The sequence below is a fragment of the Osmia lignaria genome, chromosome 1 (assembly GCF_051020975.1).
Source record: "Osmia lignaria lignaria isolate PbOS001 chromosome 1, iyOsmLign1, whole genome shotgun sequence".
Classification (NCBI taxonomy): Eukaryota; Metazoa; Arthropoda; class Insecta; order Hymenoptera; family Megachilidae; genus Osmia; species Osmia lignaria.
In genome coordinates this window covers 11,069,555-11,089,147 of record NC_135032.1, presented here as the reverse complement: position 1 = coordinate 11,089,147, position 19,593 = coordinate 11,069,555, and the positions used below count along the sequence as shown (strand labels likewise).

General features: G+C 36.6%; 1 protein-coding gene across 4 annotated transcripts in view; it reads right to left on the bottom strand.

Moving 5' to 3' along the window:
• Fas1 (fasciclin 1 Fas1 domain-containing) overlaps positions 1–12,205 on the bottom strand; it is a 215,207-nt gene extending 203,002 nt beyond the window's left edge. For all 4 annotated transcript variants that reach the window (XM_034328174.2, XM_076688194.1, XM_076688167.1 and 1 more), the window contains exon 1: positions 11,725–12,205. In XM_034328174.2, coding sequence (XP_034184065.2) covers positions 11,725–11,838 — 114 coding nt within the window. In that variant the 5' untranslated portion in view covers positions 11,839–12,205. The remainder of the gene's footprint in view (positions 1–11,724) is intronic.
• Positions 12,206–19,593: the final 7,388 nt, after the last annotated feature.

Below are 19,593 nucleotides of genomic sequence, written 5' to 3'. Positions count from 1 at the left end.
ACTTTATTATCCATATTTAACATATATTAAATTGTTCCAATGAACTGAATTTTCATGATTAATAATAGAAACGATATTAATATTAATTTCATACGTAATTAGATAGCTTCGACGATTCTATCAATAACAAATTAACTAGGTAATAATATTAAATTAGATACAATGTAATTGGACACCGAAACAATTGTCTATCTAAATTCTGAAATATTACCATTATAAAATGGAAAGTAACTATGTATATTGTGTAGTTTGCATCGTAATGAATAGAGTAACCATTTCTAAGCAGTTGCACCCGGATTCAGGGAATCAGGAAACAAGCAAACTGGTCCTCATTACCATAAAACAGAGTTAATTATCTAAATTGTTCGCTCGAGTCTCTCCTTGCTTCTTCTGGTGTTTGCGAGACACAAAGAAATTGACTTACTCTCCTCGATCCAGCATTTTCTCAAAATTGCAAGAATAATTTTATTCAAAATAATCAAGTGAATAAATGTTTTAAGCCTATCAGTGATGATACGTTTGGGTAATAATAATTGAATATTGGTAAAAGTTATCAATAATTTGCAACATTATCTTAACGAACACGTTCTTTAACTGTTACCACCAGTAAGCTACATTCTCTGTTCCATGTAATTATAGCACTTAAACTATCCTATAGCAATGAATGCCACGAGATTGACTCATCGAGCAACCACGTGAAGTCTACCAGTGCAAATGAACGAGCCAAGGCGAATCAAGAAGCACGGAACGTGAGTAATTCCTCGACGTTTGCCATTTCTCATCAGAGAGTCATCCTGGTATTTGGTGAGCAATGAACTATGAACGAACAACGGAATTTTTCTGCAATTTTCCTAATTGCTGTTCTGAGATATTTGCATATTATAATTGCGAAGAATTAGACAATATGAAATTTATTTTTTAATTTAATATCTCGACTCTTGGAATTATAAGTGGATTCAGCATGTGATACAATAGATAGAAATAAGATGAAGAATGTAAGAAGGAATCATTAAATTCTCAACTAAAATAGAAATTTTTCTAATTGTAAAAAAGTAGAATCAAATAATTTTAATGAAAAACCAAACTAAATTCAACAGAAAGAGAGCTACACGAGTTTTAGATGTCCGTGCTAAATTTACAAATTACGGACTGTTTAATAATAAATTTGCAAACCAAGAATATTAAAAGAGAAAGAAAATAGGCCGATTTAACGTTCAAATAGCAATCCACCAATTAATATGAAATCGAAAGGGTTAAACTGATCCCTAATCCCAAAGGTAGAATTTGAAAGAGACAAAGAGAAGGAGAATCCAGGAAGCTTTAGCAACCAAGAGAGGAATGACGAGAGCATCGGTGCAACTGAACGTTTAATAAACCACAGACTGTCTCCGATGCGGCTAACTTTCCTTCTCTTGCAACGTTCCCTAGGATCTATATATCTATTGGCCAGGGCGTGGAAATTCATCACGGTCACTAACTATTCCAAACTGCCCCTACTTTCTGCACGATCCTCTAACTATCTTAAACTACCCGTGCGCTGGCCTATCCCGGTTAAATGTGTGTCTCTGAGATAATAGGACAGAAAAGTCCCTTTAACGAGAGCTTTCCTAGAATAACTTCCGACTGAAAAACAGTGATCAGATTTCAGGGAATTCTTTCCACGATTCGCATAGTTTTACGATCTCAAACATCATGTAATCAGAATTTCCATCTCCTTGATTTCGACCCAGAAATTTTGAATTTTAATAAAAAGAATTTTGGACTCTGATTTTATTACATAAATTTGTTCAATTTTTGAATTTTTATTTTAATCTTTAAATTATAATTTATGATACTTTAAATTTTATTAGTCGTACAAATTAATTCATGCTTTCTTAATTATGTACCGATTCAATATAAGTGACTTTTAAATTTGAAGCGTCAGCAAAAACTAAGTTCCAGAATCATTTCCACCAAGATGAAACATCTCGAAGATGATAAAAAACGTTTGATTTTAATTGCTTGTTATGAACGTTTCAAAAGCTTTGACGTCGACGAGGATTTAGCTAACGAGACGATGGAGGAAAGAAGGAATCCTTCGGATTCGTAGAAGGGGCCTCCATTTTTGATCACCGTCATTCCGTCGAATTCAACGGAACGTGAAATTTTATCGACGTTTTTCCTCTCGGATAACGATCAAACGAGGAAGGAGAAAATTTCGTTTTTCCTTTAGCGTGCAATTAGGAGATTTCGCATGTTACCGGCTAAGCACCCGTAATAACATAATAACACGCTTACAACGTATCTCCGTATTATAATGCGTAGCAGCTAATCTAGGAAATTAAATCTTAATTCATGCGCGACGGGGGCGCTCGTTGTCGGGGCTACCTTCGATCGTGACAAAAATATTTTGTCCCCGAATGATAGCTAAACGTACACAAAAAATTGTAAAAGAAAATACACCCTTTAGTACCAATGAAAATATCTTGAAATATCTGAAGCAATAACAAAAGGTAGTTCTAAACAGAAAGTCTGTTCAAAGGAATCCATGAAGCTTTCTGCGATTCTTTCTATTTGAAAATAAAAAAATAAAAATGTGTTAAAGGAAGCTCTTAAGGGGAGCTACAGTCCCAGGTCCCAGAAATCTTAATCCGTACCTGGTCGCCGTTGAAATTTCATTCTAAATGTGGATACTGAATCGACACTTTGTACACCATTCTTTATGGATAGATGGTCGTTACGGGGTGAGATTACCCGATGTCTGAGGTTACGATCCATCTTATATTCAGCCGCTTCGAGACAGAGGAAATGGAGGCTATCGTCTTACCAGTAATGTCGTCGGATTAGAAAAGGCTATGGATGAAAGTCGAGCATACTGTTCCACTGTTTTATAGCTCTGCGCCATTTCGTTTTGTTACTCTTTTTCTATCCTCTGAAGACACAAAGTGACTGGAGGGAGGAACGGGCAAAATTCAAAGCCACGGAAGTCGACGTAAAACGTCCTGCGAGCTGAGCCATATTTTCAAACGTAAAATTCTTTATAGAGAGTGATTCTAGAAACTGAGCCAAAAAAGAACTCTGTACGTTTTAATGACCGCTATTCTTTCACGAGATGATTGTAATAAAAAATTTTTCGATTGTAATACCTACAGCAGTGGTGACTAAATAATTACCCTAAGTTTCATTAATAATATAATTTTTACAATTCATCTTACAGTCCAGGAGGCTTTAAGATTTCTGAGACCCAGGGCTATCAATCCTTCGAGGATCCCCTTGATTTACGAGACACCCCTCGGTTCAAGAATTGAAATTTATTCCAAATAAAATGAAATAGCATTTAATCGTAAAGAAAAAGGGAAGAATAAATAAAATTTCGTTCAATATGGTAAATGGAGGCCGAAACTGTAGCCCACCTTAAACCTCCCCTTAATCCGCCACCAAACCAAATAAAACCCCTTACTATCCATAACTAAACAAAATGGTATTAATGTCACTTATATCGAATCGGTAATCCTGGTCACCAATGACTCCGAAAATTTAACGTTAACCAACCAAACGACCCCTAAAAAATTAACAGTTCTACCAAGCTCGGCACGGATTCTACCTAGCATGAATATTCCGAGCCAAAAAGCGGTCCGGAAAGTTGGTAGGTAGAAGTCGCAAGGTATGCCCATTATATCATGGCGACCGCATTGTGCAGGTATTTCACGAGACGGTGAGGTTGCCGTATCGCGGGTCTCACTTATATAATTTACATCGACGCGTATTATAACCAGGTTGGCGATGGGCACGTAACGGGGTGTACCGAGCGCATACCGGATGAGCGGTCCATGGCTTACGACGGCAACCTCTGAATGGAATTCGTAACTCCGTCACACGGCTCGATTTCTTCCATTCTCATGCATAATTCCCGCTTACCATGTTTTTCCTCCTAACACAATCGAATCCGTTAAACCACCCGTACAATGCGGAAAGTTTGGAAGCAGAAGTCTTTGAATGAAATATGAATAAGGATTTGTAACAGCGGAGGGGTAAATACATGGGTGGACTGACTCCACCGTTTTCAGTTGGAGGGAGCTTGGATGCTTTGATGCAAGAAACACAATGAAACATTAAATTTTAGTGTAATATGTGTCGCTGTACAGTGAACAATGGGTTAATATACATTTTCATTGTTCTGTACTAAAATGGTACCTGGTGTACAAAATTTTTATTATAGAAATTTTTATCATAGAAATAGGAACGACATACTTAACATTAAGAGAAAAAATCATAAGCAAGAATGTAAATAAATATACCAGTGCTTTATTCGAACCATAAACACTTTGCTCGATATTCGATTAACTGAATTGACTGCTGAGCTGTTATTATTGAAAAGATTGCTGAATGAACAGTTGTGTAAACTGCAGAACGAAATGGTAGAATTTCATACTGGAATCCGCTTATTCGAAAGTGTTATTTGGACAAGATATTATTGGTAGAGAAGGGGAATCAGTGATCTATTATCCCAGGATTGCTGTTATACGAGTTTTAATGTGTTTAAATAAATAGAATTCCAGTGTATCTAATAATAATAAAAAATAATTATTGTATAATAAACCTATTTTAGCCCTGTACAACCAGAATTATTATCCCAAATTTTAAAGATCCAACAATGTAAATTTAATTTACACCTTTATAAATTTGCCAATTTTTTCAAACACAATTTTAAATAATTCTATTATAAAATCCTGTCCTCCAACGTTACAGTTGCTCAAAGTTTCCACTCTAAATCCAGATACATTATTCCTGCGCTATTCCCCTAATTAAAGCACAAAGGCTGCGCTTCTCATTATTATTCTCACTACAAACGCTAACGAAGCTAAAAGCAATTACACCGAAAAATTCAATAACCTAGCCCGCTTACGATCACAGAATGACCTCCCAGCTCCGCTCGTTAGGTCAATAGTTGATCTTTTCCAGAGTTCACCAGTGGCGAAGGAAAACTAAGCAGCAAGTCGGTGCTTGAAATTTTCCTACGCCCGTAAAGTTTAGCGACACAGAAGGCGAAATTCGTAAATTCCTACGACGACGTGACTTGTTCCGCTCTCTGGAATGAAAGAGTTTTCTTTGCAAGATCTCGCGACGCCTTTTGTATTCGTAGACACATTTCAATTGCAGCCCGCCTTCTAGTCGTCCTCCTCGCGCAACGTTCGTATAATTAACCGCTTCAATTGCACGATTTTATTTCGAGACGTTACTCTCTTAGTCGACGAAAAAGACGCTTTTAACAACGTCAGCGTTATCTGGGATTCCAACAATGATTTCACCTGAACTACGTGGAGGGAATTTGATAGGTCAGAAATAAAAGGAATCTTTGAGGTGCTCATGGAGCATTCTAAATGTTACTTGGAAAACTTAGAGATACGAGTACTTAGAGAAGAGATCAATGAAAGTGGTTATGTACTTATCAAATTGATAGGTCATCGATTCATTAGAACTGGGAAATTTTATCTTGAAGAAGAAATGTTATGGTTGGTCTCCGCTGTTAAAGGGTTAATGACATTTTTTAATTTATACAACGTTACATTAAATTATTTGTCATTTATGTTAAAATAAAGCACTTTTAGTCTTTAAAAGTACTACTGTAATTACAAAAGTTCATCTGCACCGAGACTTATGAAGACAATATGAGTTCGACTTCGATCGTCTCCAACTCCGGACGTTATTTGAAGTTAATCAAACTTAAATACTCGATCAAGTAGAGACTCGCATTCCGCATAATTGAACGTCGTGACCTGCTGAAGCGTACATAGCTGTTGATCTCGGTGTACAGAAGCTAACCAACCTATTACCACGACCTTCGAGAAGCCTAAGATCAATACACATTACCAGCTATCACCCTATACATTGCTACACATATCCCATCAGACGTGATTGCACAAGGAAAACTATTGGCGTAACTAGGATTTTCTTTTGAGCATTAGAAATCTTGAAATTTATAAAATTTTTCCAATTTAATATTTCAATTTTCTTTCACAAATTACAATATAGCACAATTTCTCTGACAGTCAAAATTCCTTTTCCCCATTTTCTAACGAATAATTACTCAACACCTTCTCTTCTCGCAATGCAAAGAGAGCCAGTACACGTGGCATCTCTTTGCTACAAGTGAAATCCCTTCAGGGTGTGTAGAACCACGCGGCGACGAGGAAAAGACGCGGCAAAAGTTGGCGCCAGAAGAAACGCTCGACCGAGCGAAATAAAGAAACGAATTCGACGAGTTTGCTTGACTCTACTCACACGTGTGTACATGTTCGCGACAGATAGAAAGAAAAGAAGGGAAGGGAAAGAAAAGAAGAGAAGAGACACCACTTGGAAAATTCCCGGACGCCTTTTCGCTAACGCGGCACACGGAGCTGATCTTTATGGGTTTCCATATTTTACGAGGAATACGAACGTAGCTTCTTCGACTACCCCAAGGCGCCTACGGGACGTATTGTTCCGGTTTTCCTGAAACGTCGTTTCGCTATCATCCCGATCCGAACATCCTCGACATGGAACGGGAAGCTCCGAGCATTTATGACGCTCGGAACCACTCAATTCGAATGGTCGATGGATCGATGGATCCGATACTTTATCTATCGATACGCGTTTCCTAGAGACCGATCCTTACCCGTACCGACTACATGCTTTATTCTATGCTCGTGTGGAAATCAAAGCTCGTATTCTTGATCGAAGGAAAAGATTCTTCTCTGACGACCATTTCAAAGATTGGTCTTGTTCATGGTAATTCTATGGGTTCTAGGAATTGAGTTATACGGAGGATGTGTGTACTATATATGCTTGAATTTTGGAATCCTTTTCTCAAGATTGTATCATTGATGTGTAATAAAATATTACATAACTGATTTGCAAATATTAGAAATTTCAAAAGATTTGATGCAGTGAACCTCGAACGGCGGACCATGGAGAAAGCCTGAATTTTATATTTTCATTTTCTAAATTTTGCACTGTTCTTGTAAAATTTATTTTTCAAAATAAATTCAATTAAAATAAAAAACAAATTTTCCTACCGAATACTGGAATATAAAATTTTTGAAAATGAAAATGAAGAAGATTCAAAAAACAGCATTTCTATTATTATGATTTGCCAAAGATGACTACAATTTTCAAAGAAAACGAGACCATTATCTCTAAAAAAAATGTAAAAATTCCAGAGGTTTTTCAGATAAATCTTATATACTGTATGGTACATATATGGTGCAAGTAAAAGCACATCGTACGCAGCGGGATGCACATTGTTTCGTCTCAGCACGGACCGCTTGTTAAAAATATCCGGTGGAGGCGTAGGAAGAAAGAAGGAGCACCGTGGATAACAGAGAGGAACAGAGGCTACAGTGTTCGTTCACCTCCAAGACTCGCCGTTCGACCAGTCTCGATTCGCTGCAACCGAAGGCTGCATCTCGCGGGGATTCCGCTACTTCCTTAGGAAAATATTTGCCTTAATTTCGAGCGTCCTACCGTGTTTCCTTGAAACGAATCGAACCTGGTTAAAGAATCCTGACGCGGGCAAACAGAAGAACACCTGATGGGATCAACATTTTTCATGCTGCGTTATAAATCAGGAATACCGAGAGCCTTTGAGATTCGTGTTTTAATATCCTGTAGGTGAAATTGTTTTAAAATAATTTGGAGTATCTTAGTAGCTTTGAAAGTGGTTTTAGCAGAAACATACTTCATTATGCAATTCATTAAAAATTTAACTGAATATAAATAATAATGATATTTAAATAGTGGTGAGATGGAGATAACTGCATATTTTAAGCTATAGTGCAGAAATGTTATTTTTAATTTTCTCAGAAAACAAAGCAAGAGGATTATAGAAGGATAGGATATGAGCTACTTCAAAAAAAAAAATGAAAAAATAAAACTTTATTGTATGGCGGACCATGGAGAGAGCCCCAATTTCAATATAATTTTATATATCAATACTTCCAATTTTAATTTGATATTAAATTGACTGAAATCTTAGTTTTTAGAAAGGAAACTTGAATATAAATGTAAAATTATTGCACTGAATAACTGCCCTCGAAGGAAAATAACTAGAAGGCTAATATGAAGAAAAGGTGTTCCAGAACTTAAAAATATTGCTTGTGAAGGGAACCATCTATTCTATTTTACTAAAAGTTACCTCGTTAAATCTTCCCTTTTATTCCATAGAGAATAAAACCAACAGTCTATCATTTAAAATATAATTATTAATCATCTGTGTGTTAAAGTTTGAATTGCAATCGCACAATACAAAAAATATGAAATTATAAAATCCAATTCATTTATTAAAATTGCAAGCAGACGTGCACCTCGTCACATATACTAATCTTCCTCCTTCATTAATTTCTTCTTATATAACAATTAAAAAAGAAATGACAACTTCCCGTATTAAATTGAAAATTTTATAATCTCATGATTCTATTTATAAATATTTAATATTATGTATCAGAAGATTTATTATTAATCCTAGAAATCTGTTCGTATGTTTTAAAACCGTCGGAAATCGAATTTCCACCCGCGTTCCACCAACATTTCCAGAGGAACATGCAATGTATCTTGTTAAGAGGGGAAAAAAAAAGAAAACCAGAAATTCCATGGTCGACATACGGTCCGCCTCCGGGACGAAACGACTTCTACATAGATATGCACGGGTTCCTTACTACTCCAGAACCCTGAAGACCATCTGTCGTGTAACTTAAAGATGACATCCGGTGTCATTATTCCTTCCTCGGATACTCTATCTTTCTACCAATTGTAACAACAATTTTCCAATGAATTATTTGAATCACCCTAACGAAAACCCAAGAAAAAGCTTAATTGCTGATAAATAATAGAAGATGATGAGCAAACCAATTATTAAGAATGACAGTGATGTGGAAATCAATAAAAATGTTTAGGTCAACAAAAATAAATTTGATTTTTAATTTAACCCTTCAAATAACTATCAAACCTCTAAAAGCAACATCACCTCCATTATTTACCCTCCCATTTTTCCAAAAGAAAAATCTACCCTTCTATCGACCCAGAGGGTAAAATTGTCCAAGATATTAGGGTTAATGTCAAACACGAGTTTCGAGGGTCAACGTGGTCGTTAACACAGGGACTATACACACATGAAAGTAATGGCCCGTCTACCTGTCCACACCTGCCGACTTGAACGTGAATGGAACTTAGCGGGACTTAACGTAGGCACTGTACGATAAAAAAAAAAGGAAAAAGTGAAAGGCGAGGCCTCGCTGTTGAACTTGTACAGTGAAAACACTGAGAACGGGAAATGACTTTGACATTGGCAATGGCGAATGACCATGTTGCAATCTTCCGCGAGGCAGTGTGTCAATTGCAAGACCGCGAGAAATTTGCGCATTAACAGTGTTTCTAAATTAACGAACCAAACAAACGGATGAGTTAGACGCGTGTGATAATAATGAAAACAGCTATTGTCATCTAGTTGTCATGAATCATTGCCATTATATCTGGACAATATGATTTCAATGGATGAGTGTATTCTGCAGAATCTGATACAATGTGGCTTGTGTAAATGATCAAAGCCACTGAATTATTAATCATTTACCAATTAACCTGGGGCGAAATAGGTCGTTTAGAAAATCTAGAACTTTGAAATTCTAGAGTTTCAGAATCTAAAAATTTTGAAATTTTGGAACTATGAAATGTAAGAAATCTGAAATTTTAAAACTGAAACTCTGGAATTTTAGAATCTCAAAATTTTTAAATGGTAAATGCCCACATTTTTTTAGAAGGAGCCACTCCAAATTTTTACAAATTCTGATATCTAATTATGGGTCAAAGTGACTCTGCATCCGTTTTTCAAGAACTAATGCAATTATGTTTTAATTTAGTATCAAAGGTAAAATTACTCGCTCGTCTTTGAACTCACTGCAACAATTGCTTTTGTAACAGATCACTTGCTTCGCGATCAAACCTTTGCTCTTTCGACTGGAACTTCACTAACAAAATTAAAACTCTTGCCCGTGGCAAGAATTAAAGGTTAAACGAGCTCAATCATATTTTCCACCGATAGAAAAAAAAAAAGGAATCGTGGATGTTCGGTAGCGAACAGGGAATGAAATAAAAGTCGTGAAAATCGAGTTTTCGAGGAGCGAGCTGGCAAGTAGTTTGTTGAATCGATCGAAGCGAAAACTAGCCCCGAGCGAAAACGTCCTGACGATTTTTGTCGCAGCAACAAGTTGGTGGGTGGGATCCGTTCGGTCTACCTTCGAAGCTGGATACGCATTATTGTAATATTCAACGAGGCGAATTCAAAGGAATCTCCGGGGGATTTAATATAGATCAGTCCATTAACTAAACACGAGGCGCGAACCGTGAAAGGCTCAACACTTTATCAATAGAAATCGCGTTCTAACGGTGGATCGTGGGAAGAACTGACTTTCAAACGTAATAATTTGTTTTAATCAAAATATTATTTACTATTTGCAAATAAAATGATCCAATCTAATATTTAAAAATTTTTTTAATTAATGAAAAAGGATTTTTTTAATTTTTCATGATATTTCTAGACTAATATAAAATTTCTAAAACAATTGATAGAAAGTAATTTAACTTTCAATAGCAATTATGAGCTTCTCAAGTTAGAAAAATTCTAAGGAATTCCTGAAATAATATAAAATTTTGAAAATGCATTAAATTTCAATAGCAATCAACAAAATTTAAAAAGAAAATTCTAAAGAATTCCTAGAGTGATATATGACAATTCTAAAAATGTACTAAAGTTTATTTATGGAAGGTAAGGTAATTTTGAATGTCAAATGAAACTCATAAAATGCTCCTACTTTCAGTATTAAACGAATTCCCTTAAATCACTGCAAAACTAAGTGTTGTAAAATTACATAATGATAGCACATTTTATTACACTTGTAATCACGTCCTTATGAACAAACGTGTGAAAAAAAAAGGTCAAGAAGAAAGGCTGTCCAATGGACAAGAGAAAGACTGGAGTGGCTTTCGATTTTATGTTGGCCAGCCCTCTTTTATTACGTCATTAATTAACAGAATCATGCGAGACGGTGCGTAAACCTCGCCATAAAGGTTAATGTAGAAAGGACCCTAAAATTAAGTGATTCACTCGCGTCGACAAAAAAAAATCTTGTTACAGTTTTCATTGACAATTTAACGACGACATAAAAGAAAATTAATCCTAAAGCGGTAGAGATTCTCAAACGAAGGACTACCATGAATTTTGAACAAAATGGCGCTCGAAAAATAGATTAAACCCCAGACAGCAAAATATTGTCCTTGCAAAATATTTAGTTAGAAAATTATTACACATGATTTGATTAAAGAAATAGAGCGAAAGAAAATTTAATTACAGGCATAAATAACAAGGTTAACCAGATTAATTTAAAAGTAACCTTCACAAACCGTCAGAGTGCGTTGCAAACGTAAGTACACCATATTTGATTTCGTAATATTTATACACGCTAATCTGACGGATACAAAATATTCCACGGTATGGGGTTACAATTTCCGTGAGAATTTAATAGCATGGAAGGTCGCAAACTTCACGGTCGAGCAAAAATTTCAATGCCCATTTTATTGGACACGCGAAACGACGAACCGTAACCGTTTCTACGGTTCGAAAGTTGAAGGACGCGCGACATTCACCGCGCTTCGTGCGCCCGTAGAAATGAGCGCGCATGGCGGAACAGACGAAAAAGAATAATGGAGCACGCTTACCTGAGACAAGTCGGAGTCGTCACGAATCTTGGCGTCCATGGTTTGACTGGTATTGATACCGGTCGCAGCAGCGATCAGAAGAATCACGGTGAACAGGCAGCTCGTTGACGACATCGTTCACCGGTTAAATGTTCACTGATCCGAATGTCACGTACGCACGATATTCACCAATCCACTTGTGTAAAGTACGGCACAGAACGAAGACGGTCGATACACGCGATCAATGACACAAGCAACGGATAAAATTGTTAGTAAAGTCAACGCGCACTGTTCGTTCAACGCGTGACTTTCTAAATAAAGCAACGACGCTTTCGGATCGCGCACGAGCCGGTCTACTGAACGACGAAACTGTTCGGTACCACGATAGAAACTGTCGAAGGTTACGATTGACACACTGGACGAGTCACGAAAGAGGAAAATCAACTGACTCCCGCACTCTTTTCCTACGACGTGTCAACGATACGGAGGATGGCGCGGAACTGCGCCCTCTCCATGCCTGGACCCCCGTGACCCCCACCACACCGCCGAAACGAGTCTTCGGTCTTCCGTACCGTCGTCTCCCCTCGGCCGCGGCCGACTTTCCCCCTCCCTTTCGCTTCGCGTCCCTCGTCATACGCCACAGCGCACACATACATAGACGCACACACGAGCATACTGGCCACTGGTAAGTGATGATCATTCAATCCTTTTCTAATTTCTTTTTTAAAAGATTAGTAGAATCTTATATTTGACTTTCTTAATGAATCTTGCTTAATTTTTGAATCTTAAAATTTTATATTTGACTTTCTAATGAAAAAATATGTAATACAACAACATCGTGTTGTATTATTTATTAAAGTAGCATTTACAACACGACGTAAACCAATTCTGTATGTATAAATGTTTTAAATAACATTAACACCGGTGTGAACGACTTTTGCATAAACAAAAGCACGACACGCAACGTACTTCTGGCCACGATTTATTTGAAGTCATATTTTGGATATAAATAATGGATATAATACGGTTTTGACGTTTGATAAATAACGTATTTCGGCTGAATTGATTGAAACGAATGACGGGCGAACGGGACACGGCGCAATATGATTTATTCCAAGAGGGAATAATGGGAGCACCGTGGTTGTAAATATGTTTCCATGAAGTGAGGGTGGAAAGGATCAGTGGACAATTAAATGGGTTCATCGAAATATGATCTTTCTTACAAGATCTCTTCTAAACTTCAACGAAAACGTCTTAAATGGTGTTAAATAGCAAAATAAAGTATGTTCCCAAAGAGCAAACGAAGCATGTATTAATTGAAACACGATAGAGCAATAAAGGATTATTTTCAATAAATAATTACTAATTATTAACACCGATATGTTTAAATATTTTCATTTCATTAATACATGTTTGACTGTTTGCAAGATTAATTACAATATCAATCAAGACTCCAATATAATGTATTTGACTGCTTAAATTCTGTATTATTTGAATTATTTTACATAACATTTGTTAACTGTAAAGAAGTATCACTATTGCGTACTTGGATTATTTGCACATAATGTGTACATCTTTTCCTCAAAATTTTCCGTTTTGCCTGAGAATATCCCATGCACGTAAATATTATCCGTAGAGCCTTGACCTCTCAAGAATGTTTTGGTAAATATCTTCCTCTTAGAAGCAGAACGAATATTATGGATCTTACGTGTACTGAAATTTTAAATGTTGGAATGTTATTTTTCTTCTTGATGACTCACAAGACTTCAGGATCTCAAATTTAAATTTGTAACAAATTTACATTTGTTACATATTACTTTCGATGATATTGTTTATTAAAGTATCATAATGTAAATATAATGATAATACTTCGATTTTTATTTACAATTATCTGAATATAATTAAATGCGCTTATTAACGCTTTTTAATATCTTTTTCTTTGTAATAAATATTACTGCCTGTGAAAGAAATCGAATGAAACACAAAAAAAACAGGAAGGATATGAAATTGCAAGGTTAAAAAGAAATAGAAGAGAACGGTTTAACTTGGAAATTGTGGCCATGAGTTCAATACAGAGTTCTCGGTATTCAACCATATTGTCATTTTATTGAAGTTTCTCTTTCTATCCTTTAATAAACTTTGCTGCTGGAAAATTTCAATACAACCGCTCACATAATATCGAAGCCCTATTGATAAAGAACCTTTGAAGTATCTACAAGTTTTTTATAAAGTATCGATGAGAATAATTATTGAACTCCCCTTAATATTTCTTGTGAATAAACTTCAAACAAAATTATATCGTTGTAAAGAGGTCGTTAACACCTACGTCTGCTTGACATAAGTATCTTTTAGTAAAATTTATTTACCTACGATATTTGTAAGAAATTTAAACGATGTTTTTAACCCTTGGACAGTGGCAAGTTAAATTTTATGGTAAATATGGTAAACATTGACATCATTATTTTCAAACGTTAATGTCTTTGAGGTTAGGTTATCAGAGAAAATATGACTTACTATGACTTAAAATATGACTTAATAAAATATCCAATTAAGATTAAAATTGGCTAATTTAAATTCACACTTTGAAGTTATTCTTTTCAAGGAGACTACTGTTAACTGATCAAGTTTTTGCCGTGAGGTAAGTTATATTTTTTCTAATAACCTAACCTAACCTATGTATGTTAAAAAATACAAGCAACCCCCAAATTTTATCAATAGTTTTGGATTCGAGTGGCAAAATTACATAGAATTTACCTTTTTTCAATTGATTTCTCGTTGGGACCCTAATTGTAGACATTTACCGAGATATTATTTTAAACCTACGTTTTCGTAATTGATCCAACAATTGATCACTTTTCTAGGGTTAATAATACAATAATTGTTATAACATTTAAATAGAATTGGAATAATGTGGTACCCATTGGTTTATTATTAATATTTCTTAGGTGTTTAAATATTTTCATCTCTTCATGGTGTTATTTTAGAGAGTACTCTGGTGTTTTAATATAGTATGTCTTATATCTATATGGTGTTAAAATAGAGCTGATTGTGTGGTATATTTTAATCTGGCTTTACTTTTGTGTTCCTTCAAACATTGCTTGACCATTCATATACACCTTCGTCCTTAAAAAGACCCAGGATCATCCTGTACGTGACATAATCTATCTTTTCCTCGACCAACCACGACGAAGTTTCTAACTGTATCCAAGTAACATCACGTCTACAATCTTTCTTATTTTTCAAGGATTCTTTCAAAGCACCGGATCATCTTTCATTTCAACTAACCTCAAATAAATATATCTTTGTAACAAAGTGAAAAGGATATGGTTTTATTTGAAAAGAAAAATAATCTTCCGAATCTTGTATACGTTTTATGCATCAATAGGGTTGAAAGAAAATTTTAGAGCAGCATCACTGCTCGTTTTACCGACCAATTTATCAAAGTACACGTTCCTCCTGGTTCGACGACGCGACGCGAGGCCACGAATTATCGGTCGACGAAGATCGAGACGGCCAAGTACGTGGTCGTGAATGTAGGTTTAAGTACCCTTACTGATTGCCATTAATTAATTCCGGCTTTACAGCCTCCGACCTTCTTCCGTCTTAGCGCGCCCTTAATACGTGCACTCATAGTCGTGACTTCCGTCATTAATAATCCAGGGAACAAGCGGAACCGTAGCAGTCTCGAGATTGCTCTTTAATATAAAATACTCGCGAAACTTTGCCACGGTAATTGTCGGCGGTGAAATTAAAACACTCGCCGAAAAGGGCGACCGAATCTCCTTGGGTTGGTTACGTATCGCGTTTTGGTTTCGAAACGTCCACAGTCTGACGCGATTTCATGACATAAAATTATGATAAAATAATTCTTGTGATACATTAAATTAAAGCTTCTTGAAATAATTACCAACGAAAATAATTCTTAAACTTTTCCTTCCTTAATGAGCTTCGCAATTTATTCGAATTCTCCATTTCGATGTCCGGCTACTTATGGACGGGTATTGTAATTGTAAACTCGATCGCAAGTTCACCGTGCATTTTCCCAAGTGTAGTGGACTTGGACCGATTCTCGAAACCGCCCGGGGCCAATGAGGATTAAGGAAAGATCCCGATCGCGAATATAAACGCAACGAGCTTCCGTAGAACTTCCCTATTGTTCGCTTGCTCCAGTTGTACACCGACAGTCTTGCTAAGTTTGTCCCAATCCCCCAGGTAATTAGTAGTCTAGATACGCCTGTTTGACCTCACCGACGAACCAATTTCGGCTTACTTGAGCAAGTATACCCCGACAGTTTCCGTTGGCGAATGAAGATTTCACCCTTCACGTGTTCGACAACCCTTTCGAAACTTTGTGGCCACGTATCGAAAGAGAAACGTCATAATATCCACGTTCCTGCTAATTCCATCGATCCAATGTTACGTTTCAATGATTTTCTATGAACAGCTTTGATATGGTACGTTTTGAAATTAAAAAAAAAAGAAAAAAAATAGTTAATCCATGGATTTGATCGAACGGGTGTCATCGATCAGGGGATATTCCACACTCGATCAAACAGTATGGAAACCATTTTTAACTATGTTTGTGTAGATACAGTTTAGGGTGGGTCAATGAGAACTGTCATTTAGGATAAAGTTTTATTTATTGATACTTTGGAAAAAATTTTTAAGTAAAATATATTTCAAGAAGCTCATAGAAAGATTTCTTTTTTCTGTTCTAAGATATCAAGATGAGCTTAAATTTTGTAAATAATTAATTACTCATTATACATATTTATCTTCAGAATAGAGGTGAAATAAGCCATCAAAAATAAATTAAAGATTTCATAAATACGATAATGACGTACGTTTCGATCAAATGGAATTTCTGATGGAAACGTAAAAAGACGATTGAAATTATCGAACAGCTCGTTTCCACGAGAATCACGGTTTAAACTTTACATCGCGTGAGAATAATTAGGCCACGTGGACGGCTTAATGAAACGTTTTAGCGAGCCTTGTAACTTTTACCTACTCTTTGCCTTGGCTAAAGGCAGTTGAAAATTAGCCTTTTCGTGGCCTCGCGAGATTTAACTCCTTTTTTCTTTGCAGAACATGTACTTTTGCATGAGTTCCATATTATCGTTCGATCGACTGAGCTCTTTGAAATAAAGTCTGTGATTTTTCATGCAACATAATCGTGATACCCTGAATTTCTTTTCAAAAATGATATTTGAATCTTGAAAGAATAATTTAAAAAATTTACTCGCTGATGACCTTATAATTATTCCCTAAAATCTATGTTTTACAGAGGAAAGGAACTTTTGTAAGTGCCACGACCGAATACCCATAAGACACTTCGAAGACATCATCCGTAGATGTTTCACCATGAAGATACAAGGTTCGCCTGTGACGGGGAATTCAGAAATTCCGTTTCTGCCTCGATTTTCAAACTGAACGTATGTGCATGTACTTGGAGGAGAAAAGGTAAGATATGCCTTGACACACTTTAGGGTAACCATTTCTGCGGCGAGAACACCGCACCGGAAGCCTCCTTAGGGAACTCTGTTGCAAGATGCAGGTAGTCCAAGTTTGCCAGCGTTACTTGCTACTTCCGGTAAGGAAGAACGCGCCTGGACTATGGAGCAGCGTGGGTGGTGGGAAAACTCCCGTTAGGGTGGGACTACACTGAGAAACGTATTTGTAAACATACATCCTACCCATGAGGCTCGAACAGCCCGTGTCGCAGTAAATCCCGGTACATTAATATTAATGCGTCTTCGGCATGTACAACACACTCGTGCTCTTCTCCTCAGCTGGTTCTCCACATCGTAGAAAGCACGAGAGTTCAACTGAGTTTACGCCACCAAACGCGTACTGAACCTAAAGCTCTTCACAATATCTGCATTACGTCTCTCCTATTCCTTTACCAGTTCGAGTGGTTGTTACTTACACCTCTTGTTTCATGGAAATAAGGCCATTTTTTATTTCACTCTTCGTTCCATTATTGATTTGAAGTTTCCAAACTGTAATTAACTAATCATTTACTCAAATTCGTCCATAAATAAAAAATTAAATTGATTTCTTTTATTTTCTTTTTTTTTTTATTTATTTATGTTTAATGGGAATGCGAAAAAATATTTTCAGAATTACGACAACATGTTTTATTTCGTTATTTTGCAATGTCATGTTAAAAATTTGAATTGTCACCGAACTTTTACGGATGAAAATGGATCACTGGAACGTATGTAATGTGAAATGTGAATAGGAATATTTCTACCAGATACGCCGTTGCGAATAAACGTACTTTTTTCGAGCTGCAATTGTACACGTTTTATAACCGGAGCTTTCGATATTACATCGAAAATATGTATCAGTCAAATTTTATTTAAAAAAGAGCAATATATTTGTGTTCTTTAAATTCTTTATTGAATATCCGATGGAAATCTAGTTTTATACCACGGATCAATTCTTTGCTACTCTTCGAACATTAAGAAACACATTTGCAAGGAAAGTATATTTGTAACCGGTACGACAGTAGCTCGCAATCTGTCACAGAAAACGGACATATTTCTAACGCATAAAACTACGATATCTCTCTGTCAATTGCACCAATACACGTTTCCGAATGAAACATGGAGCTTCGTGGTGTCGCTACTCGACAGGGATTCCCTTGGCTCTGAAAAATAATGATCGAGCTCAACAGCGTGTATATCAGGCAATGAATCAACGCAACGCTTCAGATTTTTATGCCCCTTCCTTCAAAAATTCTTACAAAATCATTTTTCAATCGATCATTTCCATCTATACACACGTGTATAGTGGTACCATCGATGGACAAGTGAAACGTGCGAATCACTGATAAGATGAATGTGTCCATTAGTGATTATATGGAAAAATTTAAGGATGTGTATATTACCATCTGAGAGATTTGACCTTCACATGAATCTTCCACTTTTCCACCATCATAGTCTACAAAGATTACCCCCTCCTCCCAAATGAGAGTTTGGAAGTTTGAAAAATTGTCCACCCCCGTCTTTGGCAAAATAACGAGAGTCTACTGCGTTAAGTTATGTCTGACCCAGTATTCACCTCGAACGCGACTATTACCGCTGAGGAATAAAAATCCCATTTAAATCTTTCATAAAATGGGGTCATTCGTGCCGAGAAAAATTACACGTAATTGCATTTAATTCCACCATGTTCGAAGCCAGAAAATCAAGCAACCAACTTGTTAATCCCGATTGGAGCGTACTATGTAGCGCAATAATCATCTTCTCCGAAAGTCCATCACGTTTCCACGAGTTTCGTAGATCCTCGTGATGCACGCAACCGATCGATATCCCATCAGAGGATCCAGGATGTTCGCGTGCGACGTGGAACGCGTACCGGGAAAAGAGGGATACGGGTCGTTTCGGCACGTATACACGCGTCTACACAGGTAGAAGGTTATTAAGAGGTCTAACCGTATCCAGCTTCTAGAAGCGTGGTTACACGCTCGGCCCAGATACGATGGCAGGTGTACGAGCATATGTGGGCAACGACACGATGTTCGACGCTGGTTGAGGTTCCTCTAGGATGGCTCGTTATGCGGAGCAAACTGCCACATAGGAACTGAATTTCACTAGCAGAGGACGACGTGACTCTGCCAACAGGATGTTATCACAATTGAGAATAGAACTGGAGTACTGTGAGTCGTCGAGGAAGGGAGGATGTTTGAATTAGTTTGCACCATATGTCAGCAGATTTGCGTTAGATGTAGAAATGATTTTTAACCCAAACTATCACTCTCAATATCATAATATATCTAATGAATATTAGTCGAGATAAATTAGAATGCAGCCTTAAGAAAATTGTACTAACGCCATAATAAGACTGTCTAAACTGTCACCGAGAACAGACAGCCGGTAAACG